The 18,577-nt window shown below is 46.2% G+C and overlaps 1 protein-coding gene across 1 annotated transcript in view; it reads left to right on the top strand.

The window, feature by feature from the left end:
- The window catches only part of PCIF1 (phosphorylated CTD interacting factor 1), a 216,138-nt gene extending 203,557 nt beyond the window's left edge, over window positions 1-12,581 (top strand). The window contains exon 16 of the mRNA XM_063960476.1: window positions 12,429-12,581. Coding sequence (XP_063816546.1) covers window positions 12,429-12,435 — 7 coding nt within the window. The 3' untranslated portion in view covers window positions 12,436-12,581. The remainder of the gene's footprint in view (window positions 1-12,428) is intronic.
- Window positions 12,582-18,577: the final 5,996 nt, after the last annotated feature.

The raw sequence follows: 18,577 nt of genomic DNA, 5'->3' as shown, positions 1-18,577 counted from the left end.
AGCAGGTATTGTTTCTCACATTTCTTCTGTTAGACACATCATTGAGTAATGCACTAGTTAATTACAAATGGAAGTGAGCACCTGCAGGTCTCCTGACATTGACACTCAGGTGATTAATGGAGGCTACATCCAGATGACATTTCACAGAAAGCATAGTCATTTTGGATTTTAATATAAAAAAAACCTCATTATTGTGCACACGTTGAATTTACACAGCAACTACACTGGTGGGGTGCACGGGTACTGCACTGGGGCCACCTCCTCTCTTAAGACACCCCTGTGTGTCATGCTACAAAACCTCTTATTTCTCCTGCAGGGTCCACAGGATAACATTGGGATATCAGGTAGCGACAGCAAATTGGCCCTCAAAGCTTTCAACCTCCCAGAATGCAATGGGCCCGTCCCTATATCCCCGGCTCAGGCAATTCAGTTTTTTGTTTGGTACAGCAGGAGCCGAACCATAGTCAATGGGCTGCTGGATTTTAGCGGTCATAAGCTTTTTTATTTTATTTTTATAATCTTACTATATTTTTTGAGCGATCTTTCTAAAAAGCGTCTTATACGTACATTAGAAAAAGTCACTCCAACAACTACCCGCCGGGTCGCGACAATGCCTACCCACGTGTACAGTGCTGTTTTGGTGGGCGTCTGTGTAAGATGTACTAGCAAGTTCAGCAGACGTTACCAGGCTGTGGCCCGAGCACGGGGAGAAGGTAAGGCATTGGTTCCGCTTAGTAGGGGAAACGCGAGACACAGCCGCACTGTTTCGGGATGGAGACTACTGAACAGTCGCTGATGCAGCTGCCACCCCGGGTGCACCAGCACTAGGCCTCAGGGATCATAGGCTCCAGGTGTTTTATGAGGCCGCGATCCCTAGGATTGATGTCAGCAGTGGGGAGTAAGAAACTCCCTTGGTCACCCCTCCCCTGGTTCATGACCAGTTTCCTCCGAGTTTCCCGCCTTGAACTGAGTTCCTGCTTCCGTCTGAGACACTGTATCTAAAAGGACCCAGTCATAGCATAGGCAGCTGTATGACTGGTGCGTCGGAGTTCACTTGGGTGTCTGTGTTCACTGTAGGTTCACAGGGCAATTGTGTACACTAATAGCGTCTGGATCCACTCAGCGTTCGCTAACGTATTGATCAATCCTGGAAGCAGGATGAAGTCTCCCTGTATCCCACTCTGCTGAGCTGGGTGATACAGCTTTAAGTCTCTATCTACCTTTGGTACGAATAGTTGGATAAGTGCCTGATGCATATGAGTCTGTAAACTATTGCTGCTGTTTTTTTTCGTTGTGCGACTGAATACGTTTAAACTCCTATATGAGGAATGCAGAAATATTTCTCCTACATACTTAAAATGTATCTGTAGTTGATTATGTGCTCATATTGATTATTATACTAATTTATAACCTGTGATTGATTGCTAGTGTGATTGTTGACTTTACTATTTTCTGTCCGTTTCTGTGTATTCTGATCCTCAATGCTGGTGCAAAGCAGAGAGGGATCGGATTGTATGTCACTTTAACAAATGTTAAATTGATTGCCATCACAATTTGTGTAGTTAACATCGTAAAGGTGTGTGATTTATTTCTCATGTCTAAGAAAGGCAAGGGTGAGGAGGATACACTCTCCACAGCAGCACCAACACTCATGTCATGTTTGTGTTGCAAAGCTGGGTTAACCTCTCAGGATCTGGTCCAAAATGGATTATGTGCAAATTGTTTTAGCTTTCACCAAAGCCTCTTGAATAATCCAGGTTCAGGTTAAACCTCCATTGGCTACTATTGCACAGACATTATCCAGTATAGCTGAGCGGATAATGCCAGCTCCTATACCAGTGATAGGTTACCCTATTAAACCTTACATGCAACATTCCACCTGGGGGTTATCACATACAGTACAGGAAGCGGCAGCCTCTCAACAGAAACAGGCTGAATGGCCGGTGGTAAGTAAATCACAGACATGAAACAACATCTTCACAGTCTACACATGTTTCAGATGAGGACTCAACAGAGGATGAGGACTCATCGCACTCCGGGTCTGCATACAGAGACGAGGAGGAACGCCTCAGCTCAGTGGACATTCCTCAACTAATTAGTGCTATGACAGCCATGCTATCCTTAGAGGAGGCAGCAGAGCCTTTGTTAAAATCTAAGGCACCTGTGTTTAAACCTCCCAAAATAGTTAGTACTGAGTTTCCCGGGTCAGTATAGCTGATGGAAGTTATGCAGGAGGCTTGGGTTACACCCAGTAAGAAGTTTAGAATTCCAAGGAAATGGAATTCCCATTATGCTCTTCCAGCTGAGGACTGTTTAAAAAGGGAGGTGGCTCCCAAGGTAGATACGCACATCATTCGATTGGTGTGAAAATCTTCATTGCCTCCTCCTTCAACATCATTAAATGTTATGGATAGCAAAAAAAATATTTTCCTTGTCTGGGGCAACTGTAAGACCAGCCATGGCTTCGGCTTGGATGGCAAAAGCAGTGGCAGCGTGGGCTGATGCATTGGAGGATGACCATCTAGAGAGCAAAAATCCCATATTGCACATATCAAACAGGCAGCTATTTTTATGGAAGAAGCAGCCTTGGATTTTGGATATGGGTACAATTGCCTCTCAGGCATCAGCCTCAGCAGTAGCAGCTCTCAAAGTGGTTTGGCTACGTACATGGAAAGCTGACTCAGAATCTAAGACGGTTCTGGAGTCTTTGCCTTTTACTGGAGATATTCTTTTTGGTAAAGAATTAAACAGTATTTTGAAGTCAGAAGCAGACTCCAAGAAAGTAAAGTTTCCTTCCACATATAAATCCAATCCTAGATTTCCAGCTTTTTGGCCCTTTTGGACTCAAGGAAAAGTAAAAGGAAAGGGTTATGGCAAACAGTCTCAAACTGACAAGTCTGATAAGACTAAAAGGCATTGGGCTACCAAAATCCCCGGCTTCCAAATCCGAAGAGAAACCATCAGGCTGATGGTGCAGGCCTCCACCTGGGGGACCCCTGGGTGGGAGGCCGACTTCTTCAGTTTGCACAGATCTGCCAGCAGTCTACCACAGATACTTAGGTGCAAGAAGCGGTATCTCACGGTTATGAATTTGCTTTCAAGAAACACTCTCCTCCAAGGTTATTTTGAACCAGCCCGTCTTCAGAGGAAACGAAGGCCATGGCTTTGCAAGAGGCAGTTCAGAAGTTGCTTCAGTCAGGAGTGATAATTCCAGTTCCTCCTGCACAACGAGGACAAGGTTTTTATTCCAACCTGTCTCTAGTCCAGAAGCCAAATGGGTCGTTTCCGGCTCATACTCAAAGTGCTGAACAAGTACATTTGGGTGCCTTGTTTTCATATGGAGACTTTACGTTCCATTATTTTGGCCATGGAACTGGAGGATTTTATGATATCCCTGGATATCCAGGATGCTTACCTTCATGTTCCTATAGCACTGTCCCATCAGCGCTATCTCAGGTTTGCTATCCTCCAGCAACATTTTCAGTTTCAGGCCCTACCATTTGGACTGGCCACGGCTCCCAGAGTGTTTACCAAAATGATGGTACTAATGGCATCTTATCTCCGTCAGCAGGGGATATGGATTTTGCCATACCTCAATGATTTATTAATCCTGGCACAATCTCAGGAATGATGCCAGTCATCTGCGGCAGACAATAGCTTGTTTGCAGAGATATGGTTGGCTCATAAACTAGGCAAAGTCGTCCCTGGTTCCGTCGCAATGGATGACTCACTTGGGGGCTGTGTTGGATTTGAATCTTCAGAGTGTAATTTTACCTCTGAACAAAATATCCAAAATTCAGTCAAGGATTCAGGAGTTGCTACACAGTCAAAGGTTATCCATTCACGCAGTAATGCGTGTGATGGGGTTGATGGTGTCGACATTCGACATGGTGATGTATGCTCAGTTCCACTCGAGGACTCTGCAACATCTGATCCTTTCCAAATGGAATGGTTTTCATCAGACAATAAAAACGCAGACTATGGTCCTTCCTCTGGAGTAAGGAGATAATTCGCCTGGTGGCTGCAGATATTCCATCTGGACAAAGGGAGACCCTTTTGGACATCAGATTGGGAAATTCTGACAACGGATGCCAGTCTTCAGGGCTGGGGAGCGGTGTCAGGAAGGAGTTGCTTCCAGGGGCAGTGGACCAAGGAAGAGAGTTGCCTGCCAATAAATATATTGGACTTCGGGCCATATATATGGCACTTATTCAGGCAAAGGACATCCTTCGGGGGAAACTAGTCCAAATAAGCTCAGACAATGCAACGGCAGTAGTGTACCTCAACCATCAGGGAGGAACTCGCAGCCAAAACGCAATGAAGGAGCTAAGTCACACGTTAAAGTGGGCAGAACTTCATCATCAAGCCTTGTCCGCAGTGTTCATTCCGGGAGTCCTAAACTGGGAAGCGGATTTTCTCAGCCGACACGCCATTCATGCAAATGAATAGGCTTTAGACCCCGAGGTCTTCCAAATTCTGGTAAACAAGTGGGGGTTACCGGAGATAGATCTCATGGCGTCCCGTCAGAACAACAAAGTTCCCACATATGGGTCAAGAACAAAGGATCCCAAAGCGATCTTTGTGTATGCCCTGTCAGTAAGATGGGACTTTCGTCTGGCCTCTGTGTTTCCACCAATCGCCCTGTTACCCAGGGTGATGCGAAAGGCAAAATAAGGAAGGGGTGCCGTGATACTAATAGCTCCAGCTTGGCCCAGAAGACATTAGTACACAGATCTGCAGAGGTTGTCGATGGATGCTCCATTCCTACTCCCTTAATGTCCAGATCTGCTGTCTCAGGGTCCTTGCTATCACAAGCACCTGGACCGACTGTCTTTGCGTGGCTTATGAGACTTCCATCCTGAAAGCAAGAGGATTCTCACAACAAGTAATTCAAACAATGCTCAGAGCAAGGAAACCTTCCTCAGCTCGCATTTATCACAGAATATGGCAAGCCGATATTCAATGGTGCAGTGACCGGAAATTTGATCCTAGGTCTTTCAGAGTTCCCAGAGTCCTAGCATTACTTCAGTTAGGAATGTACAAAAGTCTAAGGGTGGCTTCCTTGAGAATGCAAGTGTCAGCATTGACTGTATGGTTCCAAAAGAAAATTGCTAACCTACAGGATGTGCGCACTTTTTTCCAGGGAATGCTGCACATTCAACCTCCTATTGTTCCTCCTACAGTGCCTTGGGACTTAAGTTTAGTCCTAAAGGCCCTTCAAGTTGCACCATTTGAACCACTAAAATGAGTGGATTTTAAATGGTTGACAGCTAAAGTTCTCTAATGGCTATTGCTTCAGCTAGAAGAGTTTCAGATTTAGGGGCATTGTTATCTCGCCCTACTTTTCTGATTTTCTATCCAGATAGAGCGGTTCTCAGAACCAAATCTGGGTATCTACCTAAGGCTGTGTCTAAATTCCACCTTAACTAAGAAATTGTAGTCCCGGCCTTCCAAGGGCCGGACCTTTCTGCGGGAGATGCATCATTGGATGTAGTCCATGCTTTAAGGATCTACGTGGATCGTACCGGTGCCATCAGAAAAACAGACACTCTCTTCGTTCTCTACGGATTTCACAAGAGAGGATGGCCTACTGACAAGCAGACACTGGCGAGGTGGCTTAGAATTATGATTTCAGAAGCATAGTCTCTAGCTGATCTCCCTATTCCGGCTAATGTCTCTGCTCACTCTACTCATAAGGTAGGTCCGTCATGGGCAGCACAATGTGGTGCTTCAGCAAAACAGATATGTAAGGCAGCCACATGGTCTTCCATTAACACATTCATTAGACATTATGCCTTTGATACCTTTGCCTCTCAGGATGCTGAATTCGGGCGAAGGATTCTCCTGTCCAATCAGGAGCTTCCCCACCACTAAACTGCTTTAGGACATCCCAATGTTATCCTGTGGATAACCTGTGGACCCTGCAGGAGAAATAATTGTTATGGTAGACTTACTGTTGATAACTCTATTTCTCCTAAGTCCACAGGGATCCCACCCTGACGCACCTGATTTGAGGATTCTTTCACTTACTAACCTCTTCCTTCTCTTTTATGGCAGGGTGTGCATGTGTGTTCTTCTCGCCGGATTAGGGCTCTCTGTGATGATCCTGCCTTGAGCTTTGGAAAACAACTGAATTGCCTGAGCCAGGAGGTGGGGATATAGGGACGGGCCCGTTGCATTCTGGGAGGCCGAAAACTTTGATCATTTGGTGCCAATCCGGTATCGCTACCTCATATCCCAATGTTATCCTGTGGACTTAGGAGAAATAGAGTTATCAACGTTAAGTCTACCATAACGATTATTTTAAAAGTTTCAAGTAAAAAGCATGTAATCATTGTATTCATACAATGAAAACATATGTATGTATATATATATATATATTAAGAATGCCAAATTGATTTCTCACAAATATTTAAAATGCCGCTCTAATATATATTGTAAATGCCTGCATCTCTTATTACCATATCCCGTGAATGTGTGCTATACATTGCAAAACACTGTATCCCATAAGAGAAAACAATACACCCACACATTATCTGAGTTCCAAAGCTCATTGATGTATATATTTGTTATTAAAAGGATATGGATTCAATATAATAAGATTTTACTCACCGGTAAATCTATTTCTCGTAGTCCGTAGTGGATGCTGGGAACTCCGTAAGGACCATGGGGAATATCGGCTCCGCAGGAGACTGGGCACAACTAAAGAAAGCTTTAGGACTACCTGGTGTGCACTGGCTCCTCCCTCTATGACCCTCCTCCAGACCTCAGTTAGGATACTGTGCCCGGAAGAGCTGACACAATAAGGAAAGGATTTGGAATCCCGGGTAAGACTCATACCAGCCACACCAATCACACCGTATAACTCGTGATACTATACCCAGTTAACAGTATGAAATATAACTGAGCCTCTCAACAGATGGCTCAACAATAACCCTTTAGTTAACCAATAACTATATACAAGTATTGCAGACAATCCGCACTTGGGACGGGCGCCCAGCATCCACTACGGACTACGAGAAATAGATTTACCGGTGAGTAAAATCTTATTTTCTCTAACGTCCTAAGTGGATGCTGGGAACTCCGTAAGGACCATGGGGATTATACCAAAGCTCCCAAACGGGCGGGAGAGTGCGGATGACTCTGCAGCACCGAATGAGCGAACTCTAGGTCCTCCTCAGCCAGGGTATCAAACTTGTAGAATTTAGCAAATGTGTTTGACCCCGACCAAGTAGCTGCTCGGCAAAGTTGTAAAGCCGAGACCCCTCGGGCAGCCGCCCAACGGGCAGCCGCCCAATAAGAGCCCACCTTCCTCGTGGAATGGGCTTTTACCGATTTAGGATGCGGCAGTCCAGCCGCAGAATGTGCAAGTTGAATCGTGCTACAGATCCAGCGAGCAATAGTCTGCTTTGAAGCAGGCGCACCCAACTTGTTGGGTGCATGCAGGATAAATAGCGAGTCAGTCTTTCTGACTCCAGCTGTCCTGGAAACATAGATTTTTAGGGCCCGGACTACGTCCAGCAACTTGGAATCCTCCAAGTCACGAGTAGCCGCAGGCACCACAATAGGCTGGTTCAAATGAAAAGCTGAAACCACCTTCGGGAGAAATTGGGGACGAGTCCTCAATTCCGCCCTATCCATATGGAAAATCAGATAAGGGCTTTTACATGATAAAGCCGCCAATTCTGACACACGCCTGGCCGAAGCCAAGGCCAACAGCATGACCACTTTCCACGTGAGATATTTTAAATCCACGGTTTTAAGTGGTTCAAACCAATGTGACTTTAGGAAATTCAACACCACGTTGAGATCCCAAGGTGCCACTGGGGGCACAAAATGGGGCTGAATATGCAGCACTCCCTTAACAAATGTCTGAACTTCAGGTAGTGAAGCCAGTTCTTTCTGGAAGAAAATCGATAGAGCCGAAAGCTGGACCTTAATGGAACCCAATTTTAGGCCCATAGTCAACCCTGACTGTAGGAAGTGCAGAAAACGGCCCAGCTGAAATTCCTCCATTGGGGCCTTCCTGGCCTCACACCACGCAACATATTTTCGCCATATGCGGTGATAATGGTTTGCGGTCACTTCTTTCCTAGCTTGAATCAGCGTAGGGATGACTTCCTCCGGAATGCCCTTTTCCTTCAGGATCCGGCGTTCAACCGCCATGCCGTCAAACGCAGCCGCGGTAAGTCTTGGAACAGACAGGGCCCCTGCTGCAGCAGGTCCTGTCTGAGCGGCAGAGGCCATGGGTCCTCTGAGATCATTTCTTGAAGTTCTGGGTACCAAGCTCTTCTTGGCCAATCCGGAACAATGAGTATAGTTCTTACTCCCCTTCGTCTTATTATCCTCAGTACCTTGGGTATGAGAAGAAGAGGAGGGAACACATAAACCGACTGGTACACCCACGGTGTCACTAGAGCGTCCACAGCTGTTGCCTGAGGGTCTCTCGACCTGGCGCAATATCTTTCTAGCTTTTTGTTGAGGCGGGACGCCATCATGTCCACCTGTGGCCGTTCCCAGCGATTTACAATCAGCTGAAAGACTTCTGGATGAAGTCCCCACTCTCCCGGGTGGAGGTCGTGCCTGCTGAGGAAGTCTGCTTCCCAGTTGTCCACTCCCGGAATGAATACTGCTGACAGTGCTAACACGTGATTTTCCGCCCATCGGAGAATCCTTGTGGCTTCTGCCATCGCCGTCCTGCTTCTCGTGCCGCCCTGTCGGTTTACATGGGCGACCGCCGTGATGTTGTCTGACTGGATCAGTACCGGCTGGTTTTGAAGCAGGGGTCTTGCCTGACTTAGGGCATTGTAGATGGCCCTTAGTTCCAGAATATTTATGTGTAGGAAAATCTCCTGGCTTGACCATAGCCCTTGGAAGTTTCTTCCCTGTGTGACTGCCCCCCAGCCTCGAAGGCTGGCATCCGTGGTCACCAGGACCCAGTCCTGTATGCCGAATCTGCGGCCCTCCAGAAGATGAGCACTCTGCAGCCACCACAGCAGCGACACCCTGGTCCTTGGAGACAGGGTTATCAGCCGATGCATCTGAAGATGGGATCCGGACCACTTGTCCAACAGATCCCACTGAAAGATTCTTGCATGGAACCTGCCGAATGGAATTGCTTCGTAGGAAGCTACCATTTTTCCCAGGACTCGCGTGCAGTGATGCACCGAGACCTGTTTTGGTTTCAGGAGATCTCTGACTAGAGACGACAACTCCTTGGCTTTTTCCTCCGGGAGAAACACCCTTTTCTGGTCTGTGTCCAGAACCATCCCCAGAAACAGTAGACGTGTTGTAGGAACCAGCTGTGACTTTGGAATATTCAGAATCCAACCGTGCTGTTGTAGCACCTCCCGAGATAGTGCTACTCCGACCAACAACTGCTCCCTGGACCTCGCCTTTATAAGGAGATCGTCCAAGTATGGGATAATTAAAACTCCCTTTTTTCGAAGGAGTATCATCATTTCGGCCATTACCTTGGTAAATACCCTCGGTGCCGTGGACAGACCAAACGGCAACGTCTGGAATTGGTAATGACAGTCCTGTACCACAAATCTGAGGTACTCCTGGTGAGGAAGGTAAATGGGGACATGTAGGTAAGCATCCTTGATGTCCAGTGATACCATGTAATCCCCTTCCTCCAGGCTTGAAATAACCGCCCTGAGCGATTCCATCTTGAACTTGAACCTTTTTATATAGGTGTTCAAGGATTTCAAATTTAAAATGGGTCTCACCGAACCGTCCGGTTTCGGTACCACAAACATTGTGGAATAGTAACCCCTTCCTTGTTGAAGGAGGGGTACCTTGACTATCACCTGCTGCGAATACAGCTTGTGAATTGCCTCCAGCACTGCCTCCCTGTCCGGGGGAGCTGTTAGCAAGGCAGATTTGAGGAAACGGCGAGGGGGAGACGTCTCGAATTCCAGCTTGTACCCCTGAGATACTACTTGTAGAATCCAGGGATCCACCCGTGAGCGAGCCCACTGGTCGCTGAAGTTCTTGAGACGGGCCCCCACCGTACCTGGCTCCGGCTGTGGAGCCCCAGCGTCATGCGGTGGACTTAGAGGAAGCGGGGGAGGGCTTTTGTTCCTGGGAACTGGCCGTATGCTGCAGCTTTTTTCCTCTTTAGCCTTTAACCCGCTTGCCTTTCTGGGGCCGAAAGGACTGTACCTGATAATACGGTGCTTTCTTTGGCTGTGAGGGAACATGGGGTAAAAATGCTGACTTCCCAGCTGTCGCTGTGGAAACGAGGTCCAAGAGACCATCCCCAAACAACTCCTCACCCTTGTAAGGCAAAACTTCCATGTGCCTTTTAGAATCTGCATCCCCTGTCCACTGCCGAGCCCATAAACCCCTCCTGGCAAAAATGGACATTGCACTTATTTTAGATGCCAGCCGGCAAATATCCCTCTGTGCATCTCTCATGTATAAGACTGCGTCTTTAATATGCTCTATGGTTAGCAATATAGTGTCCCTGTCTAAGGTATCAATATTTTCTGACAGGGAATCTGACCACGCAGCTGCAGCACTGCACATCCATGCTGACGCAATAGCTGGTCTCAGTATAATACCTGAGTGTGTATAAACAGACTTCAGGATAGCCTCCTGCTTCCTATCAGCAGGCTCCTTTAGGGCGGCCGTGTCCGGAGACGGTAGTGCCACCTTCTTTGACAGGCGTGTGAGCGCTTTATCTACCCTAGGGGATGTCTCCCAACGTGACCTATCCTCTGGCGGGAAAGGGTACGCCATTAGTAACTTTTTAGAAATTACTAGTTTCTTATCGGGGGAAGCCCACGCTTCTTCACACACTTCATTTAATTCATCAGAAGGGGGAAAAACCACTGGTAGTTTTTTCTCCCCAAACATAATACCCTTTTTTGTGGTACCTGGGGTAATATCAGAAATGTGCAACACATTTTTCATTGCCGTAATCATGTAACGTGTGGCTCTATTGGAATGTACACTAGTCTCATCATCGTCGACACTGGAGTCAGTATCTGTGTCGACATCTGTGTCTGCCATCTGAGGTAGCGGGCGTTTTAGAGCCCCTATGGCTTTTGAGACGTCTGGGCAGGCACGGGCTGAGAAGCCGGCTGTCCCACATCTGATATGTCGTCAAACCTTTTATGTAAGGAGTTGACACTGTCGCGTAATTCCTTCCGCACATCCACTCAGGTGTCGACCCCGCAGGGGGTGACATCACATTTATCGGCACCTGCTCCGCCTCCACATAAGCCTCCTCATCAAACATGTCGACACAGCCGTACCGACACACCGCACACACACAGGGACTGCTCTGACTGAGGAAAGGACCCCACAAAGCCCTTTGGGGAGACAGAGAGAGAGTATGCAAGCACACACCAGAGCGCTATATAAAACAGGGATACACACTACACAGTGATTTTACCCCTTATAGCTGCTTATATATCACAGATTGCGCCTAAATTAATGCCCCCCCCCCTCTCTTTTTTACCCTATGTAGTCTGGAACTGCAGGGCAGAGCCTGGGGAGCGATCCTTCCAGCGGAGCTGTGAGGGAAAATGGCGCCAGTGTGCTGAGGGAGATAGACCCGCCCCTTTTCCGGTGGGCTTCTCCCGCTTTTTTTATACAGTTATGGCAGGGGATTTTACACATATATAGTCTCAAAGGCTATATTATGTGTTAATTTGCCAAGTAAGGTACTTATATTGCAGCCCAGGGCGCCTTCCCCCCAGCGCCCTGCACCCATCAGTGACCGGAGTATGTGGTGTGCCTGGGGAGCAATGGCGCACAGCTGCAGTGCTGTGCGCTACCTTAATGAAGACCGAAGTCTTCTGCCGCCGATTTCCAGGAACGTCTTCTTGCTTCTGGCTCTGCTAGGGGGGCGGCGGCGCGGCTCCGGGACCGGACGACCGAGGCTGGGCCTGTGTTCGATCCCTCTGGAGCTAATGGTGTCCAGTAGCCTAGAAGCCCAAGCTAGCTGCAAGCAGGTAGGTTCGCTTCTCTCCCCTAGGTCCCTCGTAGCAGTGAGTCTGTTGCCAGCAGATCTCACTGAAAATAAAAAACCTAAATATTACTTTCTTTCTAAGAGCTCAGGAGAGCCCCTAGTGTGCATCCAGCTCGGCCGGGCACAAAATTCTAACTGAGGTCTGGAGGAGGGTCATAGAGGGAGGAGCCAGTGCACACCAGGTAGTCCTAAAGCTTTCTTTAGTTGTGCCCAGTCTCCTGCGGAGCCGCTATTCCCCATGGTCCTTACGGAGTTCCCAGCATCCACTTAGGACGTTAGAGAAATATTACAAAGTACAGTATACCTATAGTTACATAATTACAACTCACACAGTAAGCAGTTAATACATAAAGTTACATACAGTTGCATTCCAGCATACAATACCATTATCCTTAAGTTATATAAATTCGTCTTTCCATATCTCTCTCTCTGTAAATAAATACAGGAACTGATCTGCCAGCAAGTCCATCATCGTCTCAGACTTTACAGCCACACACTTCCTGTGTGGTCAATGTGTTATCTAGTTTCTGGGGGAGGGATTCACGATGAGTCACCAGTTCCTTTGTATATGGTAATCAGATTCAGCCTTGAAGACATCCAAAGGGCTGGCCTGAGTTTCCTGTCCACTACCTGTTTGGAACTTCTATTCTAATAAAAGTGATTTTAGCTTTTATACATGTAATCATAACTATTTGTTGCAATGTCCTACAACTTAATAACAAGTATCAAATGAATCTACACACCAATCTGCTTGCTTCAATACCAAACATGACAGGTGTATCTGGTTTTGTTCAAATAATACACATACATGACACCACTTCATTACATAATTCCAAATCACCATGATGTCCGGCGCTTGATATTATTATAATTATGTACTGTATGAAATAAGTGTCGAATCCATCTCTGTGGCATGTCCGTGTAAATGCGTGTTACCATATTTTGCTGTGCTCGCTGCGCGTGTTTGCAAGTATAGCTACTTATATGTGTGTAGTTTGTATGTTCTCTTTATGTAATATTTTTTTGACTTCGACAATATATATATATATATATATATATATATACTACTGACCTCCATTAGTCTACAGTCTCGGGGAGATGTATCAAGCTGTGAAAAGAGATAAAGTAATAACCGATCAGCTTCTGTCATTTTACAGGATGTGTTTGAAACATGATAGAAGCTGAAATCCCCAAAACATAATGTCAGTCCCATGGACCATTTTTTCTACAGGTGGCTAATGAAAGGCTTATACTGTTCTACTGATGGAAACCTTCTTGGTTTTAAAGAATATTGCACAATAACCATAAAAGTATACACATATTCCAAAACAAAGTAAAATCCTTCTTCAGCATGATCTGTCAACTTCACAGTATAGCCACTGCAATTGATCTACCTTCTATTACCTTTATACAGGAGCCCCAATGGTAACAGATAGTGTGAACGCAAGTCATCTTATATAACAATATAAGGAATTCCAGGCTGTTATCAAATATTAAACAAATGGATATTTTGTTAGCAAGAAAAGTTCCAGGGAAAATATTCATAAATAATAATATTAAGGAATTGGAACACTTGTACACTCTGCAAAATATTGAATGTAACTATAATTCTAATGTTTTTGTTAATTAATTTTATCTATTTCTATGGAGTTGGCCCTGGGTCTTAACGCATTTTATCTTTCATCTTTTAAGTCATTTTACTGTAACACTGCCATATACATTGCTTCAGATTAGCATAATTTTGCTTTTTACAGACACGAAAGATGTGACCCATTTTTCCAGAACCTGCGTCATGACTCGTGATTAAAATATTGTAGGTTGTCCCCTGCTCCCTTGCAGTGTGCTTTGCCATATACTTTATGCTTCTATTATCCACCAAGAGGTGGCGCTGTAGCTGATATAGTTTGGAGTTTCAGAATGATCTTATTTCATTTTGAATGACTAAATCTTACATTATATTCTTTTATGTACAGCACTGTTCACTTCCTCAGTGCTAAAGACAGTGATACAACCTGCTTTGTTTCATGTAGTAGTTGATATTACTTTAATATACAAATGATAATCTATTCCCCATTACCCAGAAACTGGGGAACAGGACTGGGGGGAAGGGAGTATATTAAAGAAAAATGTAAATTGTTATAATCTCCTTTTCCCCCTTCTTTCATGATTGCCTCCATCCAGCTTTCCTTTCTGTCTGACTAGTTCTTCTAATTCCACAAATTCTACTTACCATTCCTCTTCTGCCGTGCTTGTCCCCATTCTATCTTTCATAGTACTTTCTTTATTTGTCTACTTTCCCCCTCTCAGGGAGCTCTCCACTCCCCCTCACCATCCTCATTTCCCCAGTCTATTCCACTTTCTTATGCTGTCTGCTTATATAAAATATTCATGGCTTCAGTAGCAGGCTTTTTATGTAGATACTTTGCTTTTCTTATTAAAATCACATCAAGTATGATACATAGTAACAATGTGGAGAGTGCACAATTATATACTGTACAAAGTATTTAGCCCTTAAGTTTAAATTTATGTGCGGTGGGGTGAGGCAGGTGAGGCAGAGCCTTTCCTGTTAAACTAACGTTTGTGCCAGAGTTTTGACTGTATAAAGTATATGAAAAATACAGAGAATATGTTTGAAATATCTTCTTTGCATTATTCTAATACTTTTTATAGCCAAAACTCTGGAGTAAAAAGTCTATGGCAGGTGAGGCAGTGCCTCACCTGGCTAAAGTTTCCGCACATCTCTGATCAAACCTCACCAGATTTCCAGGAGTTTATACTGCTGCACCTGTGTATAATGCCCAGATGTACGCTTTGGCTCAAAAATTGCATAGAAATCTGGCTCTGGTTCTAGCCAGTGCCACCTGAGCTATTTAGCTCACCGCACGTCACCGGTATATATACGGTATACATTGGTCTTTACAAAGCATAAGAGGGCTGGTGCAGAGTTGAACATATGGTTTATTTGTGTAGCCTATCTTACACAGTACCGCTGCGCATGCACAACAAATGCACCCAAATGTGGCTATGCAGTGTCATACACTTTGGGTGCAGTGACCAGCAAATGGGCAGATCAGGGTAGGGAAGAAAGCGTTCTTGCATTGGTGAAGTTCAGTGAGATCTTGTTCATGCAAATGTCGAACATATGGAAATGTGAAACCTCATTATATCTTCTCTTAGGAGGAATGTCTTTGAGTAGAGGACAGGTACACGTGCACAGCTTTGCATAGGAGAGAAAATACTACATTTTGTGTTTGGCGTTTCACCTTAGTTACCTCCAACACTGTATCAGCCCCAATACCTCCGATCTCAATGCAGTTAGCTTTGGAGCCATGACTTCTGTCAAGTGCAGTGGGTTTTTGGAGTGAGTTTGCACAGCCTGAAGATATGGTGGGTGGAGTAAAAACGGACCTTACAAAGGTAGATGGGGAAGGGGGGAGAAGGGGTCAGCTCGCTCCCCCGAAACATGATAGGCGCTGCCTGATGTACAGAAGGAGCGTTGTGCGGTCAGTTGAAAGACCGCACACAGAGCCTGCCCTAACCAATATGATGCCCTAGGCAAGATTTTGGCTGGTGCCCCATAGCACCGCCGCTAGTTCTGCAGGAGATGCCTGGCATGAGTCAGCTGGCAGCTCTGCTAATGTCGGCGCCTTTTGTTTATGAAAATGCATCATATTATTTGCAGTACTATGTGGCTAGGATGCACAAGCAGCTTCTGCTGATTAAAATGATATGCGACATGCCTATATGCTGTGTGCAACTGCGGCTGTATCTGCATACGAAATGCTACATTACAGTGATTTCCAGGAATACACACAACGTAGCATTTCATATGCAGATACAGCCGCAGTCACACAGAATATAGGCATGCTGCATATCATTTTAATCAGCAGAAGCTGCTGGTGCCCCTAAGCATACCAAATGCCCTAGGCATTTGCCTAGTTTGCCTATGCCTAAGGCCGACTCTGACCGCACATCACAGCCTCCGTACAGTGCAGGGATCAAGTAACACTCCCCGACTCCCAGCAGAGCAGTGCTGCGATTTGCGTCTATTTAGGGGGTGTGGCCTAATGCAGAGGAGTGTGCTGTGAAACCAGGTAGTGCCTCTACCGCTCGCTCCACTCCCCCTCTCTCTCCCATTCCTACTCTCTCTCTCTCTCTTTCTAAAGGTGCATACACACGGTGAGATATTGACTATCTCCGATTTTGACTTTGCGATTTCCCCTAAATTCCTCGGAGTCCTGAACCACCGATATTGACACTCTTTACTTGAGAGTTATGTGAAATTTTGACTAAGTGCCAATTTTGACTATACTATGTACTAGATTGTACACTATATAGTCCAGGTTGACTTGCCTGCACAGTCTGTCTTTTCTTGCGATACCGACCCTACGGGAGCGCACATCGGTATCGCAAGCTGTATACAGTGACACACGGTGAGATTTGCACTAACTTTCCTTACGATTTTGACTAAATAGTCAAAATCGTAAGGTTACATCGCACCGTGTGTATGCACCTTACACTCTCTCCTCTTGCTCCGCTATCTCCCTAACATTCTGTCCTATTGCTCCTCTCTCTCCGACACTCTTTATCCCTCCCTGACACACTCTCTGACAGTCTCCCTCTCTCTCTCCCTGACAGTCTCCCTCTCTCTCTCCCTGACACATCTCTCTCTCTCCCTCTTTCTATCCTTGACGCTCTCACTCTCTCTCACAACTGTGTTGCCGCCTCCATTTCGTCCCCATAGTCCCGCCGCCGCCTCCTCCTGGTGGCTCCACCCCCAGGAGCACCAAACTGAGACTCTAACTTGCCCCCCACAACCTATAAATGTTCTGACACCCCTGCTTACAAAGTGCTTTGCAGGCATGTGCTGGTGCACCAAGTTTTGCCGGGCAGTGAGGAACAAGAGTTCTTTTTGCACAGAGTAATTACTGAAATGGGGTAGAGCGTTCATTTTGAGGCATTCTTGCTTTGTGGTGGGACATAGGGGGTCATTCCGAGTTGATCGCAGCCAGGGGGAGTTTATTTTAGCTTAGCAGGGCTGCGTTCGCTTGTGCAGCCCTGCTTAGCTAAAAAAGTTTTGTGCAGTTGAAGAGTAAGGCTGGAGCTACTTACCCTGTGCGACGGATCCAGCGACGTTCCTCCCAGCTTTGACGTCAGATATCCGCCCTCCGTTTGCCTGGACACGCCAGCGTTCGGATGACCACTCCTCGAAATGGCATCCAATGGTGAGTATCCGCCCCGGAACGCCTCTCCGCTGTCAATCTTCTTGCGATAGGCGCTGTGTCTTTTTTTTCCGGTGTGCACGCCATTGCCCGGCGACGTCCGTTGCCGGGCAATAACTCGCATGCGCAGTGCGCAGTTCCGACCCGTTTGCAATGTCATTTTCATGTTAGGCTAATGATCTACAGTATGAATTCTGTGTGCAATTCAGAGAGACTGGAGTAGGACGGAAAAAAAAAATCTTTAAAGGTGCCAGAATCAACACTGTCCAGTGTCCCAGCTGTATTGAGAATGGGTCACGACCCAAGTAAGAACCCATTAACCAGGGACAGGTGGTTTGAAGCAGACTATTAATTAAATGGGCCAACGAAAGCTGTACAGAGTAACACCTGGGATACAGTCAGTGAACCATTAGCTGGGTACAAAGAGGCATAGCTGAATTCACGTGTTGTACTTTGTCACAAATAGGAAATATTAGCAATCCCACGTTTCACCTTAGAAGGAAAAATTGGGGAGATACACTGGACAGAGGAGGTATATCCTTTATATTGATGCTGTTCTGTGCATCTAACTTATGTTATGAAATATAACATCCTCAGCATAGGTTACCCAGTGGCCTTCGCCCTTCTCTCTGTACATCTGCTACAACTAAACTTGTAATGGAGATAGGCAGGGTCTTCCCCTATTTTAAATTGCCTTTATTTCTTTAAGCATTTGTTAGGGGATGCAGTCAGCTTCCTGGCAGCTATGTGACCGGCGCTGGAATCCCGACACCACTCAGAATCCTGACGCTGGAACACCGACCGCCGACATTTTCGGATACCGGCGGTCAGGGTGATGGTTAGGGCCCAGGGGGGAGGATTAGGGTTGGGCACTAGAGCAGTGATTTTCAACCTTTTTTAACTCGCGGCACACCGAATAATATTTTAAAATTGCCAAGGCACACCATCAGTTCTCCACGGAAAAAAAAAAACACACACATTGCCACTCACAGTAAAAAAAAATCCACACATACACTGGCCTACACAGGAAAATATGTCACACTGCTCCCCACATAAATCCTATTAAATGATTCACATTGTTCCCCCCCCCCCCCCCCCATAAATCCTTTTGCTCCCCACAGGAGAAATAAGATAATTATTATTAGCCCCTATCTGTCAGCTGTCCTCCCCCATGTCCTTCAGTTGAGATGGTTCATAGTGGACAGCGAATACTGAGCAGCGGGCGGTTGGTCAGGAGTGGATGTGGGGCAGGGAAAGTTTTGTATGCGGGTGGGAACTGGAAGATGTGTATGCAGGCAGGTGGGCTGTCTGGGTGGTGAGATGTGGTGGCTGTGACCTATGATGTCACACTGCCGCGTCTTCAAGGCATAGG

This window comes from Pseudophryne corroboree, chromosome 3 (genome assembly GCF_028390025.1).
Source record: "Pseudophryne corroboree isolate aPseCor3 chromosome 3, aPseCor3.hap2, whole genome shotgun sequence".
Lineage (NCBI taxonomy): Eukaryota > Metazoa > Chordata > Amphibia > Anura > Myobatrachidae > Pseudophryne > Pseudophryne corroboree.
Note: the sequence above shows the minus strand (reverse complement) of the source record. Positions and strands in the feature narration are given on the sequence as shown.